Consider the following 19,182-nt stretch of genomic DNA (forward strand, 5'->3'; position numbering starts at 1 on the left):
TTGTTAACTGTTAATCCAAAAAGAAAACCAAGAATTTTGGTAGTGGAATATAAAAATACTCCTGGTCTTTTTTAATAGGCTCCTGAAATACTGTTAACAGTAATAAGAATATGAAGCCTGATAAAATCAGGTCCCTGAGAGCAGTTCCTAGGTCCATGGAAGGGACCTGGGTGGCCAACCCCCTCGTTTTACAGATGAGGAGATTGAGTGTCAGGAAGGCTTGTAACTTGACCAAAGTCATACAGGTAGTAAGGGACAGGGTCAAGATCTGAGTTTAGATGTCTGATTCCAAATCTGGCTCATAGACTTAGAGCCAGAAGGAATTAAAGACCATCTGGTCCAGTCCATTCAAATCCTCAGCATCCTGTCCCCACCTTGCATGGACAGGACTGGTCAAGATAGGCTGGGCCTCATGATTTAGTTGGTCTAGGGAGTCCACTCTATCAATAGGCTGGCACTTTCTCAGGCAACATTTTAAGACTTGTGGTCCTAGAAAATCACCTGTGGATTCAAGAGTTTAGGTGACTTGCCCAGGGCCCCACAGCAAGTATCTGAGTTAGCATTTGGCCTCAGTCATCTGTGTAATGGGGCAATCCCATAGTGGCCAGATGAGTTATAGCAAAGGAAACATAAATTTGGGGTTATCCCTCATTGTTAGGAAGTTTTTACCTCTTATTTTAAGGTGAAATTTGCTTCTCTAGAACTTCCACTTATTATTACTCCTAGTTCTGCCTTTTGAGACCAAGCAGAACCAGCCTGCTCCATGTGCATTTGTAGGATCACAGGTCTAGAAAAGGACCTTGGGCCATCTTGTCCAACCCTTATCATTTTTTTTTAACCCTTACCTTCCATCTTGGAATCAATACTGTGTATTGGTTCCAAGGCAGGAGAGTGGTAAGGGCTAGGCAATGGTGGTCAGGTGACTTGCCCAGGGTCACACAGCTGGGAAGTGTCTGAGGCCAGATTTGAACCTAGGACCTCCCATCTCTAGGCCTGGCTCCTAATCCACTGAGCTACCCAGCTGCCCCCAGCAACCCCATCATTTTAAAATAAGCATACCAATGTCCCTGGAAATGCAGTGACTTGCCCAAGATCACAGAGATAGAATTTTAACCCAGGACATCTGACTCCAGAGCCAGTGTTCTTTTCATTGTATCACACCTGAAAGCCTTTCAAATATTTGGAGACCAAGGGTTCGATGGATAGAGAACCAGAACTGGAGATGGGAAGTCCTGGATTCCAGCTGGCCTCAGACACTTCCCAGCTGTGTGACCCTGGGCATGTCACTTAACCCCCATTGCCTAGCCCTTACCATTCTTCCGCCTTGGAACTAATACAAAGTATTGAGTCTAAGATAGAAGGTAAGGGTTAAGACAAACAAAAAAAAATATCTGGAGAACCACTTATGGTCTCAGGTATCCTTTCTTCAGACTGTCCCTAAGATGGCATGGCTGCTTTTCTAGTCCCCTCAGCAGTCGGGCCTTGCTTCAATTTAACAGTATTTCTTCTACCACCTGGCCTGTAACAGGCCATTGTTAAAGGCAAACTTGCCAGCTGTTTTGGTTTAAAAGGTGGAAGGAACTTTTACTGAAAGAGACTCTGGCCCGGAGAAAAGATGGCTACACACACACTCACTCTCTCTCACTCTCAAAGAAAAAAAGAAAAGAAAAACTCCCAAAACATGTTGAAGAAGCAAAAAGAAAACATCCCATCTAGGAAAGTGAAAGGCAAGCGCTCAAAGGTATGTCCACGTGCATTAAATACCCAGCAGAGGAGCTGTTATGCCCAAGTCATGCACCGCGTTTTCTGTTCTGGGTAACCTGGGTTTTTTGTTTGGTTTGGAGAGTTGTTGGTAGGGGAGAAATGGAGTAAGTTGCTTCTGTTGATTTTTCATCTTTATAGAGCTACAGACTTGGACAAGAGGACGCTCTGTTCATAAATGGCATGTTTTTACAGATAACAAGAGGGCAGCTAGCTGGTTTAGAGGGTAGAGAACCAGATCTAGAGACCGGGAAGTCCTGGGTTCAAGTTTGGTCTCAGACACTTCCTAGCTGCATGACCCTGGGTATTTAAATCACTTTACCCCATTGCCCAGCCCTTACTGTTCTTCTGCCTTGGATCCAATACACAGTATTTATCTCTGGCAGAAGGTAAGGGCTTAAAAACAAAAGCAAAAGCAAATCACCCAGTAGTTTGAGGGTTTGGGGCAGGGGAGGAGAAAGGGGTGGGGGTGGGGGGGTTTTAGATCGTTAGCCAAAGGACAACTCCTTCCTGGTATTCTTCCTGGTTGGTTGGAAATAAACAGCCTATTTAGAAAAATCTTTCCAATGAGACTAGAATGATTATGTTAGCCAAAGAACCTGGCAGGCGATGTTCTTAATCATTTGGCCTTTTGAACCAGGTGTTTTGGGTTTTTTTAACTATTTGAAAGCTGAAGAGAAAGAGACCCCTCCCTTCCCACATACTGCCTGCATATCTCTCTCCCTGTCCCTCCTTCCCTCCCTCTCTCTCCCTCTCTCTCTCTCTCCCCCTCCCTCTCCCTGTCTCTCCCTCTCTACCTGTCCCTCCCTCCCTCCCTCCCTCCCTCCCTCCCTCCCTCCCTCTCTCTCTCTCTCTCTCTCTCTCTCTCTCTCCCTCCCTCCTTCCCTGTCCCTGTCAATCCCTGTCCCCCCTCCCTCTCTCTCTCTCTCTCTCTCTCTCTCTCTCTCTCTCTCTCTCTCTCTCTCTCTCTCTCTCTCTCTCTCTCTCTCTCTCTCTCTCTCTCTCTCCCTTCCCCCCTCTCCCTCATTCCCCTTCTCTCTCCCTCTCTCTCCCTCTCTCTCTCCCTCTCTCCTCCCCGTGTCTTCCCCTCTCTCTGATTTTCCTTAATATAACTTAGCTTAAAAACCAAGCAAATAAACAGAGACTGTTTTTTTCTGATGGTTGCAGCTTTTTGAGGATGAAGTTTAAATATCTTGATGTGGTGAAAAGATGGACTCATTGGAGGATGGATCTGCATTGCCTTCGATTCTCTTAACCGGACTTTTTAAGGAATAATGACTAGAAAATGAATGCAGAAGTCTCAGAACATTTTCGAGGAAAGGTTGTGAATTCTGGAAATTCTGAATATTGTAATCAGGAAAAAACAGTAATGGGGAGGGAGGTGCGCAAGCCTCCCCACTCTCCACCTGAGGAGGTGAATTCCTTAAGGATGAAACCTGTATGTTAGATGTACTCATTCTCTTTTCCTCAAAGTCTTCCCCTCTTCCAGATTTCCATATTACAATCAGGGGCACCATCATCCTCTCATTCCTCCAGGTTCCCACCATCAGTACCTCACTTCCACTCTGCTCCACTTCTCCAATCCTTGACCAAATCTGGTCCTTTCTACTTTCCCAACATCTCTCTCTCCCCGCAGTATGTTCCTTTCCCTCCATTCATACAGCTGTTCCCCAGTTCTGGCCTTTCTTACCTTTCCCCTGGACTATTGCAATGGTCTTTGAACTAGTCTCTCTACTTCAAGTCTCTTCCCCTTCCAATTGGTCCTCCACTCAGCTGCCAACGTGGTTTTCTAGGTGTGCCCAGATCATCCCACTCCTTGCCGAGTTTCATTGACTCCCTGTTATCTCCGAGATCAAATAGAGAGTCCATGGTTTGGCATTCAAACCTTTCAACCTTTCGGGGTAGGTTAGGGTTAGATACTCTCCTTTACACACTCTACAATCCATTGGCCCATTTGGATTTCTTTAGACACAACCTTCCCTATCCCATCTCCATGCCAGGCTGTCCGCCATGCTTGGCATGCTCTCTTTCCTTCCATTTCTTTACCTTCCTCTCCTTCCTGGTGCCTCTTCATTTCCCTCCCTTCCTTTGACATAACTCAGATCCTCCCTTCTGCTGGAGCCTTTTCCTTAGTCCCTCATGTCTTCCCGGTGAGCTTGTCCTCCATCTCTGCTTTCTATGTGTGTGTATATCCCCCAGCTCAAGGCACGTTGGCCCCACCATTAGAATGTAAGCTTCTTAAAGTCAGGGTTGGGTTTCACCCTGCTTTGGATTCCCAGAGCTCATCATGGTATCTGGCACATAGTAGGTGCACTGACAGATCAGTCCTGGGTCTCATGCCCAGTCCTAGCTCACTGCCAGATTCAATATTATTTTCCAAATTAATACATTTCTCTTTTTATTTTCAAGCTAAGTTTCAGTCTTGCATTCTTGCAAAACGTACCCTTCCACCTCTAGCACCCCACAACACTAGCCATCCCCCAGCCCCTGGAAACATTCCCTTTTCCCCTGTTCCTCTTAGAATCAATGGTTTTGGGGGCAACCAGGTGGCCCAGTGGATTGAGAGCCACGTCTAGAGTTGGGATATCTTGGATTCAAATACAGCCTCAGGTACTTTGTAGTTGTATGACCCTGAGTAAGTCACTCAGCCCCAAGCACTCTCAGAACCATTCTGGTAATTTTCCGCTCCAGATTTCTCCTAACCGGAACCCCCTGTTCCTTCGCACTGGCCATATCTTCCTTAGGTCACGGTTATTGATGAGTATGCATCATCCTGCCCTCACTCCCATCGAGTACAAGTTTCTAGGGGCAGATGCCACTCATTTCATCACTGTGTCCCTCGCTTACCCCATTAGGATTTAAATGATCTGGAGAGCCTGATTTGGGGGTTACGATCCGAGTTTATTGACTATATCGGGTTGATTGGTTAGGCCATCATCATAACCTACAAAGTGATATAAGCCTCCATGGTTGCCCTCAAAAACCAGGGACCACCCCAGCGAGGCAATAATTAGATGTTTAGGAGTTCAGGATTCAGTCCTTCCCTGGACCATCCCCAGTTATCTTTAATGGCTAATTAAGAGGGGATCCATCCATCTCTCCACCCTTCCCCAGTACACTGGAAAGCCATCCTTGGCCCCTTCAATTAGTAAACAATTTCTGTTAAAAAGGAAAACATTCCTTGGATTCCCAAGGACAGAGAAAATGCATAAAGCAGCAGACTTCCTGGGATCTCTGACCCAGATCCCAGCCAGAGGAATACACAGCAATTCCCCCAAATATATAGGGATGAATACAGGAAATGGAAAATAAATTCTCACACCACAGTTCCCTGCATGCCTAATAAGTGTTTGTTGAATTAAAAAGATTTTTTAAAGTATATGTTTGGGGGCAGCTAGATGGCTCTGTGGATAGAGAGAGCCACACTTGGTGACAGGACATCCTGGGTTCAAATGTGGCCTCTGACACCTCCTAGCTTTGTGACCCTGGGTAAGTCACCTAGCCCTTACTGCTCTTCTGCCTTGAAACCAATATTAAAAGGTAAGGATTGTTTGGGTTGGTTTGTTGGGTTTTAAGTCTGTGCTTGCTTACTATTTTTAAATAGCATGGATTAATGGTGGCGTTCTTATATAGGTTTTTTAAATGGCCCCATACTGTAAGGTAACCATGACCAAAATCTAAACCAATCAATGCTTCAAAAAGGCCATTGTTGCTATTCATCACTATCATCACACAGAACAAAAAGAACAGCTGAGCAAAACAAAAACTGGCTGTATGGCGCACTGTATTTTTTATTTGGCATCTATAGCCCACCACCTCCTTTCTAAGAAGAGGGAGGGGTGTTTTCATCATTGGTTTCCTGAAGCCAAGATTGGTCATTATGTTCGTTAATCTTGAGTTTTCATCAGCCTGGTATCCTGTGACACCTTCCAGTCATTAACTAATTTATTGATCATTTGTGCTTGGTGCTGCCATCCAAATTAATGTTGAGTAAAACGAATTTCACTTTTGTTTCTGGTTAAGTTGTTTCTGTCATGTCTAACTCTTTGCAACCCCATTGAGGATTTTCTTGGCAAAGATACTAGTTATTTGCCATTTCCTTTTCCAGTTCATTTTACAGATAAGGAAACTAAGGTCAATGGGGTTAAGTGGCCTGTCCAGGGTCACACAGCTAGTGTCTAAGGTTGGATTTGAACCCAGGAAGATGATTCCTTGACCCCAAGCCCAGTGCTCTGTGCACTATGGCACCACCTAGCTGCTCTTTTATTTTTGTAGCATTCACCATCAATTGAAGACTATTTCAAGAACTAGACCAACTGATGTCAGTTGGTCACCACTCTCTTTCTCTCTTCCCCTCTCTCCTTCCCCCTTTCTCTTTCTCTCTCTCCCACTTCTCTTCTCTCTCTCCCTCTTCTTCCTCCTCCCCTTCCCTTCTCTCCCTCCTTCCTCTTCTTCCTTCTTTGTCTCTTTCTCCTTCTATTCTTCCTCCACCGCCTTCTTCCTCTTTTCCTCCCTTCCTCTCTCTCTCTTCCCCTTTCTTTCTCCTCTCCTCCCTCCTCTCATTCTCTCTCCCTCTCTCCTTCCTCCTCCCCCTCTCTCTTCCCTGTTCTTCTCTTTTTTCTCTTCTTCCTCTTCTTCCCTTCTCTCTCTCCTTCCTTCTCTCTCTCCCTCCTCCTTTCCCTCCCTCCTCCCTCTTCTCTCTCTCCCTCCTCTTCCTTCTTTGTCTCTTTCTCCTCCTTCTATTCTTCCTCCTCTGCCTTCTTCCTCTTTTCCTCCCTTCCTCTCTTCCTCCTTCTCTCTTTCTCCCTTCTTCTCCCTCCCTCCCTCCTCTCTTTCTCTCTCTCCCTCCCTCCCTCGTCTCTTTCTCTCTCTCCCTCCCTCCCTCCTCTCTTTCTCCCTTCTTCTCCCTCCCTCCCTCCTCTCTTTCTCTCTCTGCTTCCTCCCTCCCTTTCTTTTTTCTCTCCCTCTCCCTTCCTGTCCAGTTCTGACTTACCTTTTGAAATATCCTTGGGAACACAGAGCTGAGTACCATGAAGTGAGAATGAGCAAACAAGAGCTGAGCCTTTCCCTCCCCCTAAATCCTGAGTGTTCAGACACATCAAAAAGGATTGGCAGTAGCATACTTTAATCAAATAATAGTTCCTACCATTTCTAGATCACGTAGCTAAGACTTGGCAAATTGTTTACATATATATAGCAAATAAACAACATTGAGATTCTTGTTGTAATTTTCCACTGGGGAGTTTTGTTTTGTGTTTAGGAGGAGGGATGAGATGAGGTCAGGACTGTGACCTCAGCAGGGACGAGGGAAGTGCCAGGATCAGAGAGTTAGTCAGAGGATCATAGGTGTAGAGGGTGCTTTAAAGACCACCTGCTCCAACTCCCAGATTTTACAGATAAGGAAACTGAGGCTCAAAGAAATGAGATGACTTGTTGAAGGCTAAGGATCAGGAAAGCAATTTTTTATCATAATTTCAATATTATAAAAATGACCCTCAGGGGCAGCTGGGTGGCCCAAAGATAGGAGGTTCTGGTTTCAAATCTGCCCACAGACACTTCTAACTGTATAGCCCTGGAATAGTCACTTAACCTCCATTACCCAACAAGTATTGAGCACCTTCTGTGTGCTAGCTGGGGATGCAGATAAAAAGGATGAGATGATCCCTATTGGCAGCGAACTGTGCAAATTGCTAGGGGGCACTCAGAGATAGAGTGGCTTGCTCGTTCTCGCCCAGCACCGGGTCATAATCCTGGGTGAGGCGTGAATCCTGCATCCTCTGACTCCTCTAGGGCTGCCTGTCCTTGTTCCAAACTTTCCATAGACGTGCCAAAGTAGAAACTTGGAGAAGGCTGAATGGCTTATGCGTGTGTGTCTTTCTCTTTCTAGTACGCCACCACGGGATGCTCACTGACCCTTCACCATACGGAAAAGCCGGAACATGAAGATATCTGCGAATTCCGTCCATACTCCTGCCCCTGCCCGGGTGCCTCTTGTAAATGGCAGGGCTCGCTGGAAGCCGTGATGTCCCACCTCATGCACGCTCACAAGAGCATCACCACCCTTCAGGGGGAAGACATCGTCTTCCTCGCTACAGACATTAATTTGCCGGGGGCGGTCGATTGGGTGATGATGCAGTCATGCTTTGGCCATCACTTCATGCTGGTGCTGGAGAAACAAGAGAAGTACGAGGGCCACCAACAGTTCTTTGCCATTGTGCTCCTCATTGGGACCCGGAAGCAAGCAGAGAACTTTGCTTATAGGCTGGAACTGAATGGTAATCGACGGAGACTGACCTGGGAAGCCACACCCCGATCCATCCACGATGGGGTGGCTGCCGCCATCTTGAACAGCGACTGCCTTGTTTTTGATACAGCCATAGCACATCTCTTCGCCGATAACGGAAACCTCGGAATCAATGTGACGATTTCAACGTGTTGTCCATGACGTGTTTTTGTAGCATTAGCGAGCCTTAGAGTGGTCAGGGCTTCGTACTTTTACACTTTAATAAAATGTTGTTGTTGTTTTTTTAATCGTACTCAATATGTCTTCATGTGTCAGAATCTAAGATGAACTGATGTTTTATAGTCTCCTAACTGCCTAGCTCTGTCCCTCCTTGTTTCTCCATCCCTTCCCCCAGCCTACACCCTCTTATGAGTCAGCCTAAACCCAAACCCTTACCTGGAAAAAACGGGGATGCTTGGCGTTGACCTGTCAACACTTTGAAAGAAACCTAGAGAGCCTGAGGAGAAATTAGCACAAGACAGAATGCAGGGAGCTTGGATTTATTTCATTCTCACGAACACTCTTGACAGCAGTCTTTGGTGCTTGTTCTCTTCTGCCTCTGCTTGTCTTTATGTTTCTCCCCCCCTCCTTTCTTCTCCCCTCTCCCCCATGGTCTCCCCCTTTCCCTCTTTCTCACCATCTCTCTCTCTCGTTCTTCTCTGCTCTTTCCCCCTCTCTCTCTCCTGCCTTTCCCTATCCTCTCTTCTCTTCTTCTCTTCCTCTCTTCCTCTCTGTCTTTCTGTCTCTCTCTCCCGCTGTCTCCCTCTGTGTGTGTCTCTCTCTCCCCCTCCTTTCTTCTCCCCTCTCCCCCACAGTCTCTCCCTTTCCCTCTTTCTCACCATCTCTCTCTCTCGTTCTTCTCTGCTCTTTCCCCCTCTCTCTCTCCTGCCTTTCCCTATCCTCTCTTCTCTCCCTCTCTGTCTTTCTGTCTCTCTCTCCCGCTGTCTCCCTCTGTGTGTGTCTCTCTCTCCCCCTCCTTTCTTCTCCCCTCTCCCCCACAGTCTCTCCCTTTCCCTCTTTCTCACCATCTCTCTCTCTCGTTCTTCTCTGCTCTTTCCCCCTCTCTCTCTCCTGCCTTTCCCTATCCTCTCTTCTCTTCCTCTCTGTCTTTCTGTCTCTCTCTCTCCCATTCTGTCTCCCTCTGTGTATGTGTCTCCCTCTCCCTCTCCTTTTCCTTTAGGACTAGGAGTCTCTCGCTTCTCCTCCTAGAATGCTGATCAGTTTTAAACAGAGCTTAGGGTTGTTTTCGGGAGGCTCCCTCCAATTTGTTCTCCATTTGGCCTTTAGGGAAGGAGGGGAAATTGCTTCAAGTTTTAATAGTGGAAAGGGATCTGGATTTTCCAACTTGCTTCAAATCAACTCTTGGCTGAGTTGTTTTAACCCCTAAGAAAATGCACAATGAGGGCAGCTAGGTAACCCAGTAAACTAAGCGCCAGGCCAGGAGTTGGGAAGACCTGGGTTCAAATCTGGCTTCAGACACTTTTTACTTGTGACCCTGGGCAAGTCACTTAATGCCAATTGCCTCGCCCCTGCCTCTCTTCTGACTTAGAATTGATACTAAGACAGAAGGTAAGGGTTTGTTTTTTTTAATTAAATTTGAAAAAAAATGTCCAATGAAGCTTTGATCCCCTTGCTGCTGTGAGATAGCTGCCTTAAGAAGAAGAAAGGCTTCGAACCAATCTTCATTGACCAAGAACTAGCTGTCATTCACACCCTAGTCTAGTCACTTGACACACAGCTTTCCTTAGGGACATCCTCAATTTGATACTGGCATTGTTCTGAGAGTTTTGTGGCCAATTCTTGACCTGTTCTTGCTATTTCAGTTTTGTTGCCATATTTTAGTCACGTTAGTTTTCTAATAAATGTTTTGCAGAAACTGCTGTTCCAGGTTTTTTTCTTTTTCTTTTTTAAAATATTTAGTACTTCACTATTGAGGGGTTTTCTTTTCTGGGGGGCCCCTTTCTTCTGAGGAAAGCTATTGTCTGGCCATGGCATCATACTTTTACTTTTTAATAAATTAATAAATGATTGAAGAACCCTGGATTTGAAGGCAGAGAAACTGAGTGCAAGAACGCAATCTACTCCTGGAAGTGACCAACCTGAGCCTCAGTTTCCTTCTCTGTAAAATTGAGGGTTAAATTAAATGAGCTTCCCAGTCCCTTTCAGCTCTAGACCAATGGACCAATGGGAGAGTCCTTTTCCTATATCGTATGTGCTGGTATTAACATTCACGGTATGGCCCTCAACCAAATTGGCATCCTGTCAAGAACTTGGAATCCCAGCAGAAGTTTGAAACTAAATACTAGGTGGGGCAGCTGGGTGGCTTTCAGTGCTCAGAGAGCCAGGTCTAGAAGGGGGGATTCCTGGGTTCAAATCTGTACTTGGGCACTTCTTAGCTAAGTGACCCTGGGCAAGTCCCTTAACCCCATTTGCCTAGCCCTTGCCACATTTTTGCCTTGGAACTGATGCTTGGTATCCATTCTAAGACAGGAGGTAAGGGAAAGAACAAAATGGGGGGAAAGGAAAGAGAGAATGAGGGGAGGATCAAAGTAGCTGTTTGGACTAAACAATATAGCAGAGTAGAGCACTGGATATAAAGATTCTAAGAAGGTAAAGCTTTAAAAAATTGATACACTCCGCATGTGGAAAATACTTTGCAAACACTGAAGCACTCTCTGAGGTCATTTGGGGGGCTATGGAATAGCATCGTGCTCTTACGTAGTTAATATGCAACGTTACAAAGTAATTATCAAAGCAATGTTTTGTTACCTATGAAGGTAACTTTTTTAAAGAATCAAAGACCAGGGCGATGAGTTCAGAAGAAATCTCAGAGCAGTCTCCAAAGGGGGGACGAGGGGCTCCTGAGCAACTGTGGCCTCACCCCAAAGGGGTTGGGAAGGTGATAGACCATCCTAGGGCTCCGGCTCTGCCCATTCTCTCCACTGTACAAACACTGAATCTTGTGTGCCTTTAATTAGCCCCTCTGGAGAGTTAGAGGCAGCTAAGTATCTCAGTGGACAAAGCACTGGGTCTGGAGTCAAGAAGACCTGAGTTCAAATATGGCCTCAGAGACTAGCTGTGGACCCTTGATGCTGTCTTAATCGGCATCACCACTTGCCTGGACTTTTTCAATAGTGTGTTGATTGGTCTCCCTCCCCCAAGATTCTCCCTACATTCCACTGTCGTAATGTCTCAATGATATCCCTGAAGGGCAAGTCCAACCATGTCCATGACTTGTCCAGTGGCTCCTTACTAACCAAGATCAAATATTATTTCCAGTTTGCCTTATCCCTTTTAAAGGTCCATTTGGGGGTAAGTTTATAATATGCATTTTATGAGACATATCAATTATGGCATAATTTTTATACATTAATATATTATTAACAGTCAATCTTGCATAATATATAACTAAGTGTACACTTTGGGGGTCCATGCTCGGAACCATTTTCCTGATACTGGTGTGTATGATCAGGGGAGTTTGGAGCCCCCTCTCTTAGAGATCAGCCACTCTATCTATCTTCCTCCTCACTTTACAGATAAGAAACATATCCCCAGAGAGGTTAATTTAATTTGCCCAAAGTTACACAGGTAGCAGGAGGCAGTGGCCCCAAAGTCAGTACCCTTTCCACTGTAATAATAATAATAATAATGTTCACTTGTTTCAGTCCTGTCCAACTCTTTGTGACCCCATTTGGAGTTTTCTTGGCACAGATACTGGAGTGGTCTGCCATGTCTTTCTACTGATTTTTTTTTTTTTACAGATGAGGAAATTGAGGTAAACGGTTAAGTGACTTGCCTAGTATCACACAGCTAGTAAATGTCTGAGGCCGAATTTGAATACGTCTTCCTGATTCCAGGTTCAGTGCTCAATCCATCTACTTGTCCAACAACAAGAGTAATAATAGCTAATATTTCTATAGTGATTACTGTAGGCTAGCCACTGTACTATGCACTTTACAGTTACTATCTCATTTGGTCCGCACAACTACCCTAGGAGGTAGATGCTATTGTTATCTTCATTTTTCAGAGGTAGATGCTATTGTTATCTTCATTTTTCAGAAGAAGAAACTGAGCCAAATGGGCTAAGTGACTTACTCAGGATCACTCAGGTAGTGTCAGGGGTCAGATTTGAACCTGGGGCTTCCTGACTCCAGACCCAGTGTTCTTCCTACTGCATCATCTAGCCCACTCACTATACACACTGACTTCAGAAAATAACCTTCACAAAAGAAATCTCTATGGATTAAAGTTTAACCTATAAAACCATGCCTCATCTGGAATAGGCACACAATAAGCATTTGAATCAATCCATGATTCTTGCTGCAGAACCACTGTAGAAAACACATGAAAAATAATTCAATGCCACATCAAGGTTCAAAGAGTTGAGCTTAGCCCTTGTGGCAAAGTTCTGGTATCACAGGAGAGACTGGGCAGTGATACCAAGAAGAGATCCGACCAAAGAATGGGTTCCATATGCAATATCTAAAGGCACAAACAGAACTGTGACCTTGGAGGTTGGAAATTTCTCATCCAAGACGAATTCAGGTCTTGAGAGATGATTTAAGCTGGCTCAGCTGGGTCATCGTTCTAAGAGAATGGCCCCAAATGATTCACATTGACTATTGGAACTGGGAGTCAAGATGGCTGAGTTCTGGTCCAGGCTCCACCACTAGATAGCAGTGAGACATTTACCACCTCACTTCCCATCATGAGACAGTTGCCTCATTTATTAAGGGAAGGAATTAACGTTCCAGGACTTGCTAAATTACACCAATCCATATTTCAGTTACGGCTGTAGATTTAGATCTGGAAAATGCAAATCATAGAGGTGATCTGCTCCAACCCCTCATTTTACAGATGAGGAAACTGAGTCCATAAAAGGAAATGATTTGCCCACCGTCACATGTAATAAATGGGAGCCCCAGCATTTGGGATTCTAATTCCAAATCTACAAGGATTCTCTCATTCCACCACCCTCTGTCTCTCTAAGATCTGATTCTTCTCCAAGACAAATCTTGGGAGAGGGGGGACCCGAATTAATTCCTTTACTAATTTTTATCATTATAATTATATATAAGTATATAATTATAATCCTTTACTAATTACTCATTCATAACCTCCTGGAAGTAATGGAACAGAAAGCATCTTTAGCTATGGAAGGAAGACCATCTGTTAGCAGGATGACCTAGGACCTAAATCCACCTCAGGAGCTCACTACCTGATGGCAAGTTATTCAAACAACCCTTCTCTGACTTGATTTCCTCCTCTGTAAAATGCTATCAACTACCTCACAGTGTAGTTGTGAGAATCAGATGAGAAAATCTGCATGAAACCCTTCTCAAACTTTACAATACTCCATCGATGTTCACTATGTTAGCTATCTTTGATTTTTCCTATCAGTTTATACCCCAAAAGACTCTGTAATTCCTCATTTGAAGAGGAAGTGGGCCACAAAAGAGGTTCATTGCTATACACAGAAAGTTAAAAATAGGTTTGGAAATACCAGAAGTCTCCAGTTTTTCTTTTTCTCTTCCCTGGCTTAGTTCAAGGTTGCAATTAAGTAACATTTCCATGTATCAATCATGGGCCTTCCTGCCAACTTGCAAATCTAAGGATGACCCTGGGATGTCACTCGAGGGTTGGGTGGGTGATGGAATGGAGTGGGGTCTGGGAAATGTACTTCCTTCCCCTCCATGGTCTGCATGCTCTGAGTTCCATTCCCAGGTAAGCCTTTGGTGAGATAGGGACACTTCCTGTTCATACCTTCATCCAATCAGTCAACAAGCAGAAAGAAAGACCCCCAAGAAGGAAACAAGTCACTTGATGTGCATCAATGTCCTCATTAAAAGACATATATAATATAAATATAAAATAATTAACAGCCTCCACCAAGAAACTGTTGAAAAAGACCCAAGATGGTACCAAGAGTGATATGTTAGAGCTAGATTCCATTCTAGTCATTCTATGATTCTTTTTTGCTTCACATAACAGTTCTTTGCGTGAAAATACAACTACCTATTCCATATTGGGAAAACAAAACAAACAAAAAACAACTCTGGAATTCTAAAAATTACAGGGAAGTTTCCTAGCTCATAAGGGTCAAACTTTTAGCCTGTGAACTTTAGATTACTCCACCCTACATAGTCTAAAAATACAGGAATGTCTACACCCGTACTTAAGGATTAAGTATTTAGGAGGATGGCCTATGACAGACATATGCTAACAAATGACAAATCAGAAACAACTGACAGACCCCTGGGCTGTCCTAAGTCAAGCTTAAGCTACCATTGGTACATGTGAGACTCAGGAAAGTGATGTAAAAACCGTCTATATATTTTGCATTACTTCCTCTCTCCGGTCTCTTTTTCCGAGAAGAGGTGGCTCTGGCAGCAGCTTGCTAAGTGTTTTGGCATCTTGGCATGGTGGCAGCTATTGTCCAGGTTTGGCGATGAGTTTTCCTTGATACTATACTGGGAGAAGCTTAGTAGCCTAGTTCAGGTGAGGCATCTTCACTGAGCTCTCTCGGGGTTTAGGCTGATTCTTTTCTCCTTTACCTTCCATACACTATCCTCTTAGAAAAGCCTCTAATCTTCTTCAAAGACCTCTTCGTGATGGAGGTCTTTCAACTCCCCTTGGCACAGGCCAGGCGGGAGAAATCCTATACCCACTTTCTCTCTCTTCCCCTTAATTCCTTCCCTGATATTAATTAAAATCACCATAAATTTCCAAACTGACTTGGTTATTTTATTTGGGATTTTCTCTGGTGATCAAATTAATTTAGATTAGGTCACAACCCTAAAATGATCCTTACAAACCCAAGGTTGCATTCATAAACCCAAGAGGTGCCAAACCAGATTAAAATGTTGTTGAGTAAGAAGGTATCTAGGTAGCTCAGTGAGGAGAGCTCCAGGTCTGGAAACAGAAGGAACTGGGTTCAAATTTGGCCCAAGACTCTTCCTACTTGTGTGCTCCTGGGCAAGTCACTTAACCTCAGTTGACTAGCCCTTACAACTTTAGTATTAGTTCTAAGACAAATAGTAAGATTTTTCTTTTCATATAATTGGAAGATGTTTACCAAAATAAATAAAAATATAATAGAGTATAGATAATATTAATGCAGTTTTCCACCTCAACATGTGGCCCACAATGATCCCTATGGATGGTTTGATTCTATTTGAGTCTGCCTTCTGATAAAACCATGCCAGTGCCATCTGACAAAAATCAGGGCACCATGCTCCTGAAGCCGACTATATCTCATCTCCCATAAACCTTGGGACGATGAGAATGGGGAACTGCCAAGGGCAAGACTTTTGTCCCCATCCCCATCTTAGCCTAGACACCTGCCAGAAAAGGCTTTAAGATTAACCACTGGCCATTATCAATGATAAGGAAATAGGTCTTGATCAATAACACAAATAAAACTCAATGGAATTGTGCATTGGCTACAGTGGGGAGAGGAGGAGAGGGGAGGGAAAGAGCATGAATCTTGTAACCATGGGAAAATATTCTAAAGTAATTAAATAAAATTTTTCAATTTAAAAGAAAGATTAACCACTGAATCTGAGCTTAATTTTTTTTTAATCCTTACCTTCTGGATTAGACTCAATATTAAGTATTGGTCCCAAGGCAAAAAAGTGCTCCACTGCATCCCCTGACTGCCCCCAATTCCTATGGATGTCCCAGAGGGATCACAGGCTTGAAGTCAGTTAGTCATACATGTTTATTAAGCATCTACTGTGTGCCTAGTTCAGTGCTAAACAACTGGGAAAACATAAACAGTCCCTGTCCTCATGGAGCTGGCAGTCGAATGGGGAAAAGGGGGCGGGGGGGGGGGGTTGTTAAGTGACTTACCCAGGGTCATACAAGTGTCTAGGTCAGATCTAAATGCAGGTCTTCCTGACTCTATCCATTGAACCACCTAGCTGCTCCTCTAGGTCTAACTCTTAAGGACTTGGCTTAGTGATGTTCTAGCTGGGTGGAGTGGAATCTTTGCTGCTGGATAAAGTGAGACTGGAGGATTATTTGAGTTCAAGAGTCTACAATCAGGCTAAGGAGGGTAAACCAGCCCAGGGCAGAAAAAATGGAGCAGATGTACGTCCAGAGAGAAAAATGATAAACTCTGAGGGCAGCGTTTTTTTCACTTACTTCTCTTGCTTTTTTTTTTCTCTTACTTTTTCTTGCTTTTTTTGCAGCATGGCTAATCTGGAAATATGTTTCTATGACTTTACATATATAATTGCTATCATATTGCTTGTCTTCTCTAGGAGGGAGGGAATTTGGAACTCAGAATCCTTTCTAAAAATGAATGTTAAACAAATAAAGTATTTTTAATGGAGTGGGCTAAAGCCTCAGGACCACTATTGAATCTATGATTTACATACTCCCAGCCTAGACCAGGTTGGAAGAGGCAGTCTTGAAAGAGTCAGGAGGAAAAGAAAAGGTTTTATATTCGTAGTATCCTCGTTGGCAGGAAAATCTTCCTCATATCAATCAGTTAAGCACTTATTAAACATTTACTGTGTACCGGAAACCATGCTAAGTATTGAAGATATAAAGAGAAAGAAAAAACAACAACAACAACAAAACAACAGTAGCAGCCTGTGCCCTAAAGGAGCTTCCATTCTTTATAGAAAGGAAATATGTAATGGGAAGAACACTGGCCTTAGTCTCAGAATACACACACAGGTGCTCATTAGGAAATGTTTTCATTGGAAGGGAACTCTCAAAGCATCCTGTCCAACCTCCATCTCGAGAGGATCCCCCGTGAGCCAGGAGAGCATCCCTCTCTGACAGCTGGTACAAGGTACCCTCTGCTTGAAGACCTCTAGGGATGGGGACCCCATTCCCTCCTGTGACAGACGGTCTGGCCCATTTGGGGACATCTCCAAGCAATGGAACGCTCTCCCTGCTCTGCACCTCCAAACCCAGTACTTCTGGCTCTTTTCTCTGGGGCCAACCAAAAGCAATCCAAGCCCAGTCTCCCATACAACAGCCTTTCACATAATTCCCGATGAACCACGAGTCCCCTAAGAGTGTCTGTTCTTAGACACACAAATAAAAAGTTAGGCAATAGAATGAAGTCACAGAGTAACTGCTTGGGGAATGTCTGCTGAACTAAAATGTGTGCTTTTTCTAATAATCAATGTGACCCAAGTAACTGACCACTTACATGACAGCTTTAAGATTTCTGAAATTATTTTATACACATTACTTCATTTGAGCCATGAAGCAATGCTGATGGGTTTATTATGCCCATTTTGCAATAAGGAAACTGAAACTTGGAAGAGCCAAGTTACTTGCTTCATAATAAAACTAGGCCAAATTTATATGGCATACGTGATCTCATTTGAACCTCATAAAAACTCTGGGAGATAAATGCTATTGCTGGTCCCATTTTGTAGTTGGGGAAAATGAGGCTCTGGGGTGTTAAGTGACCTGGCCAAGGTCATGCAGTCAATGAGTATCAGATAATATTTGAATTCAAAGCTTCCTGCTTCCAAATCCTCCTCTCTACCTATTACATCATAGGACCTTCCCTCCCATTCTAGAAAGAGATGTTCCTACCTTTTGCAGGTATTGAAGCACTATAATTAATGTGATACCATTGCATTCAAAAAATCTAAATTAGGGGGCAGCTGGGTGGCTCAGTGGATTGAGAACCAGGCTTAGAAAAGGAGGTCCTGGGTTCAACTCTGAGCTTAGACACTTCCTAGCTGTGTGACCCTGGGCAAGTCACTTAACCCCCATTGCCTACCCTCACCCCTCTTCTGCTTTGGAACCAATACACAGAGAGAAGGTAAGGGTTTAAAAAAAAAGATAAAAATAAAAATATTTTTTTCCTTTTAAAACCCTTACCTTCTCTCTTAGAATCAATATTGTATATTGGTTTCCCAATACACCAATACACAGAGAGAAGGTAAGGGTTTAAAAAAAAAAGATAAAAATAAAAATATTTTTTTCCTTTTAAAACCCTTACCTTCTCTCTTAGAATCAATATTATATATTGGTTTCAAAGCAGAAGAATAGTAAGGGCAAGGCAATGGGGGTTAACTGACTTGCCCAGGGTCACATAGCCAGAAAGTACCTGAGGTCAGATCTGAACCCAAGCCTGGCTCTCTATCCTCTGAACTGCCCCTAAATCAAAATTTTGAAAAGAAACAAATTTAAATATAAAAAAAAATGAGTCCTTGGCCTCAGACACTTCCCAGCTGTGTGACCCTGGGCAAGTCACTTGACCCCCATTGCCTAACCCTTACCACTGTTCTGCCTTGGAGCCAATACATAGTATTGACTCCAAGATGGAAGGTGAGGATTTAAAAAAAAAATGAGTCCTGATGAAAGCCTTGGGTAACTAACTTTCTAGGCCTTATCTAGGGAAAGCAAGGATCAGACTAGCCCTTCCAGCTCTCCCATTCAGTGATTCACTTCCTTGGGTGTCTAGTCCAGTTACATTTCTTTCTGTTCGTGCAATGGACCAGTATTCTCTGAAAAACAACTTGTGATTTTTTCTTTTCTTTTTTTTTCTGTTTTTCACACTTGGGTTAAACCATTCCCTTTTGGCCTTTGCATGACGAATCCTTGGGAATTGCAAGACAGCAAATCTGTCTTAGTCACGGTTTGGCAGGTGAGTCATTCTTAGGCTGGACTTCAAATTCCCACGGTTCAAAGCTGGGAGTGGTACCCAGGATAAAAGGCAGGTTGACTTCATAATCAGTCTGCCATGGTTGGCCTAAGGCTTTGACCTCTCTGATTCACCTGGTGGGAGGTTGAGAAAAATGCCTACTCTCGAGTCCTGAGGCTGGGATCTACTCTTTCTCCATGGTCTGAAACGCACCACGGACTCGAAAATTAATCTATTTTCTGTTTCTTGCTGTCCTACTTTTCTCTTATCTTTAGTTCCCAGGATTATAGGATGATAGACTTAGATCTAGAAAGGACTGTAGAGGTCATCAAGTCAGTCAACTCAAATTCATGACCATTGGTATCTATGATAAAAATGCCACCCCTAATTTTTCAAAATAATTATACTGTTTTAAATATTAAGCTCAAGAGAAAGTTGCCTGCTGAACCGTGCTCGATTTCCCATTAGACTTTAGAGGCAGCAGTGTGGATACTAGAGTTGGAGCCAGCGTTGACTG

General features: G+C 43.8%; 1 protein-coding gene across 2 annotated transcripts in view; it reads left to right on the plus strand.

Moving 5' to 3' along the window:
• The window catches only part of SIAH2 (siah E3 ubiquitin protein ligase 2), a 42,380-nt gene extending 32,460 nt beyond the window's left edge, over positions 1-9,920 (plus strand). The window contains exon 3 of one of the 2 annotated variants that reach the window (XR_471913.3): positions 7,649-7,736. Coding sequence is in view for 1 of the 2 variants with exons in the window: in XM_001363370.5 (XP_001363407.1) it covers positions 7,649-8,206 (558 nt within the window). In the remaining variant the exon portion in view is untranslated. Of the gene's footprint in view, positions 1-7,648 lie in introns of both variants that reach the window. The other variant, XM_001363370.5, reaches the window with a different exon arrangement.
• Positions 9,921-19,182: the final 9,262 nt, after the last annotated feature.

This window comes from Monodelphis domestica, chromosome 8 (genome assembly GCF_027887165.1).
Source record: "Monodelphis domestica isolate mMonDom1 chromosome 8, mMonDom1.pri, whole genome shotgun sequence".
NCBI classification, from domain to species: domain Eukaryota; kingdom Metazoa; phylum Chordata; class Mammalia; order Didelphimorphia; family Didelphidae; genus Monodelphis; species Monodelphis domestica.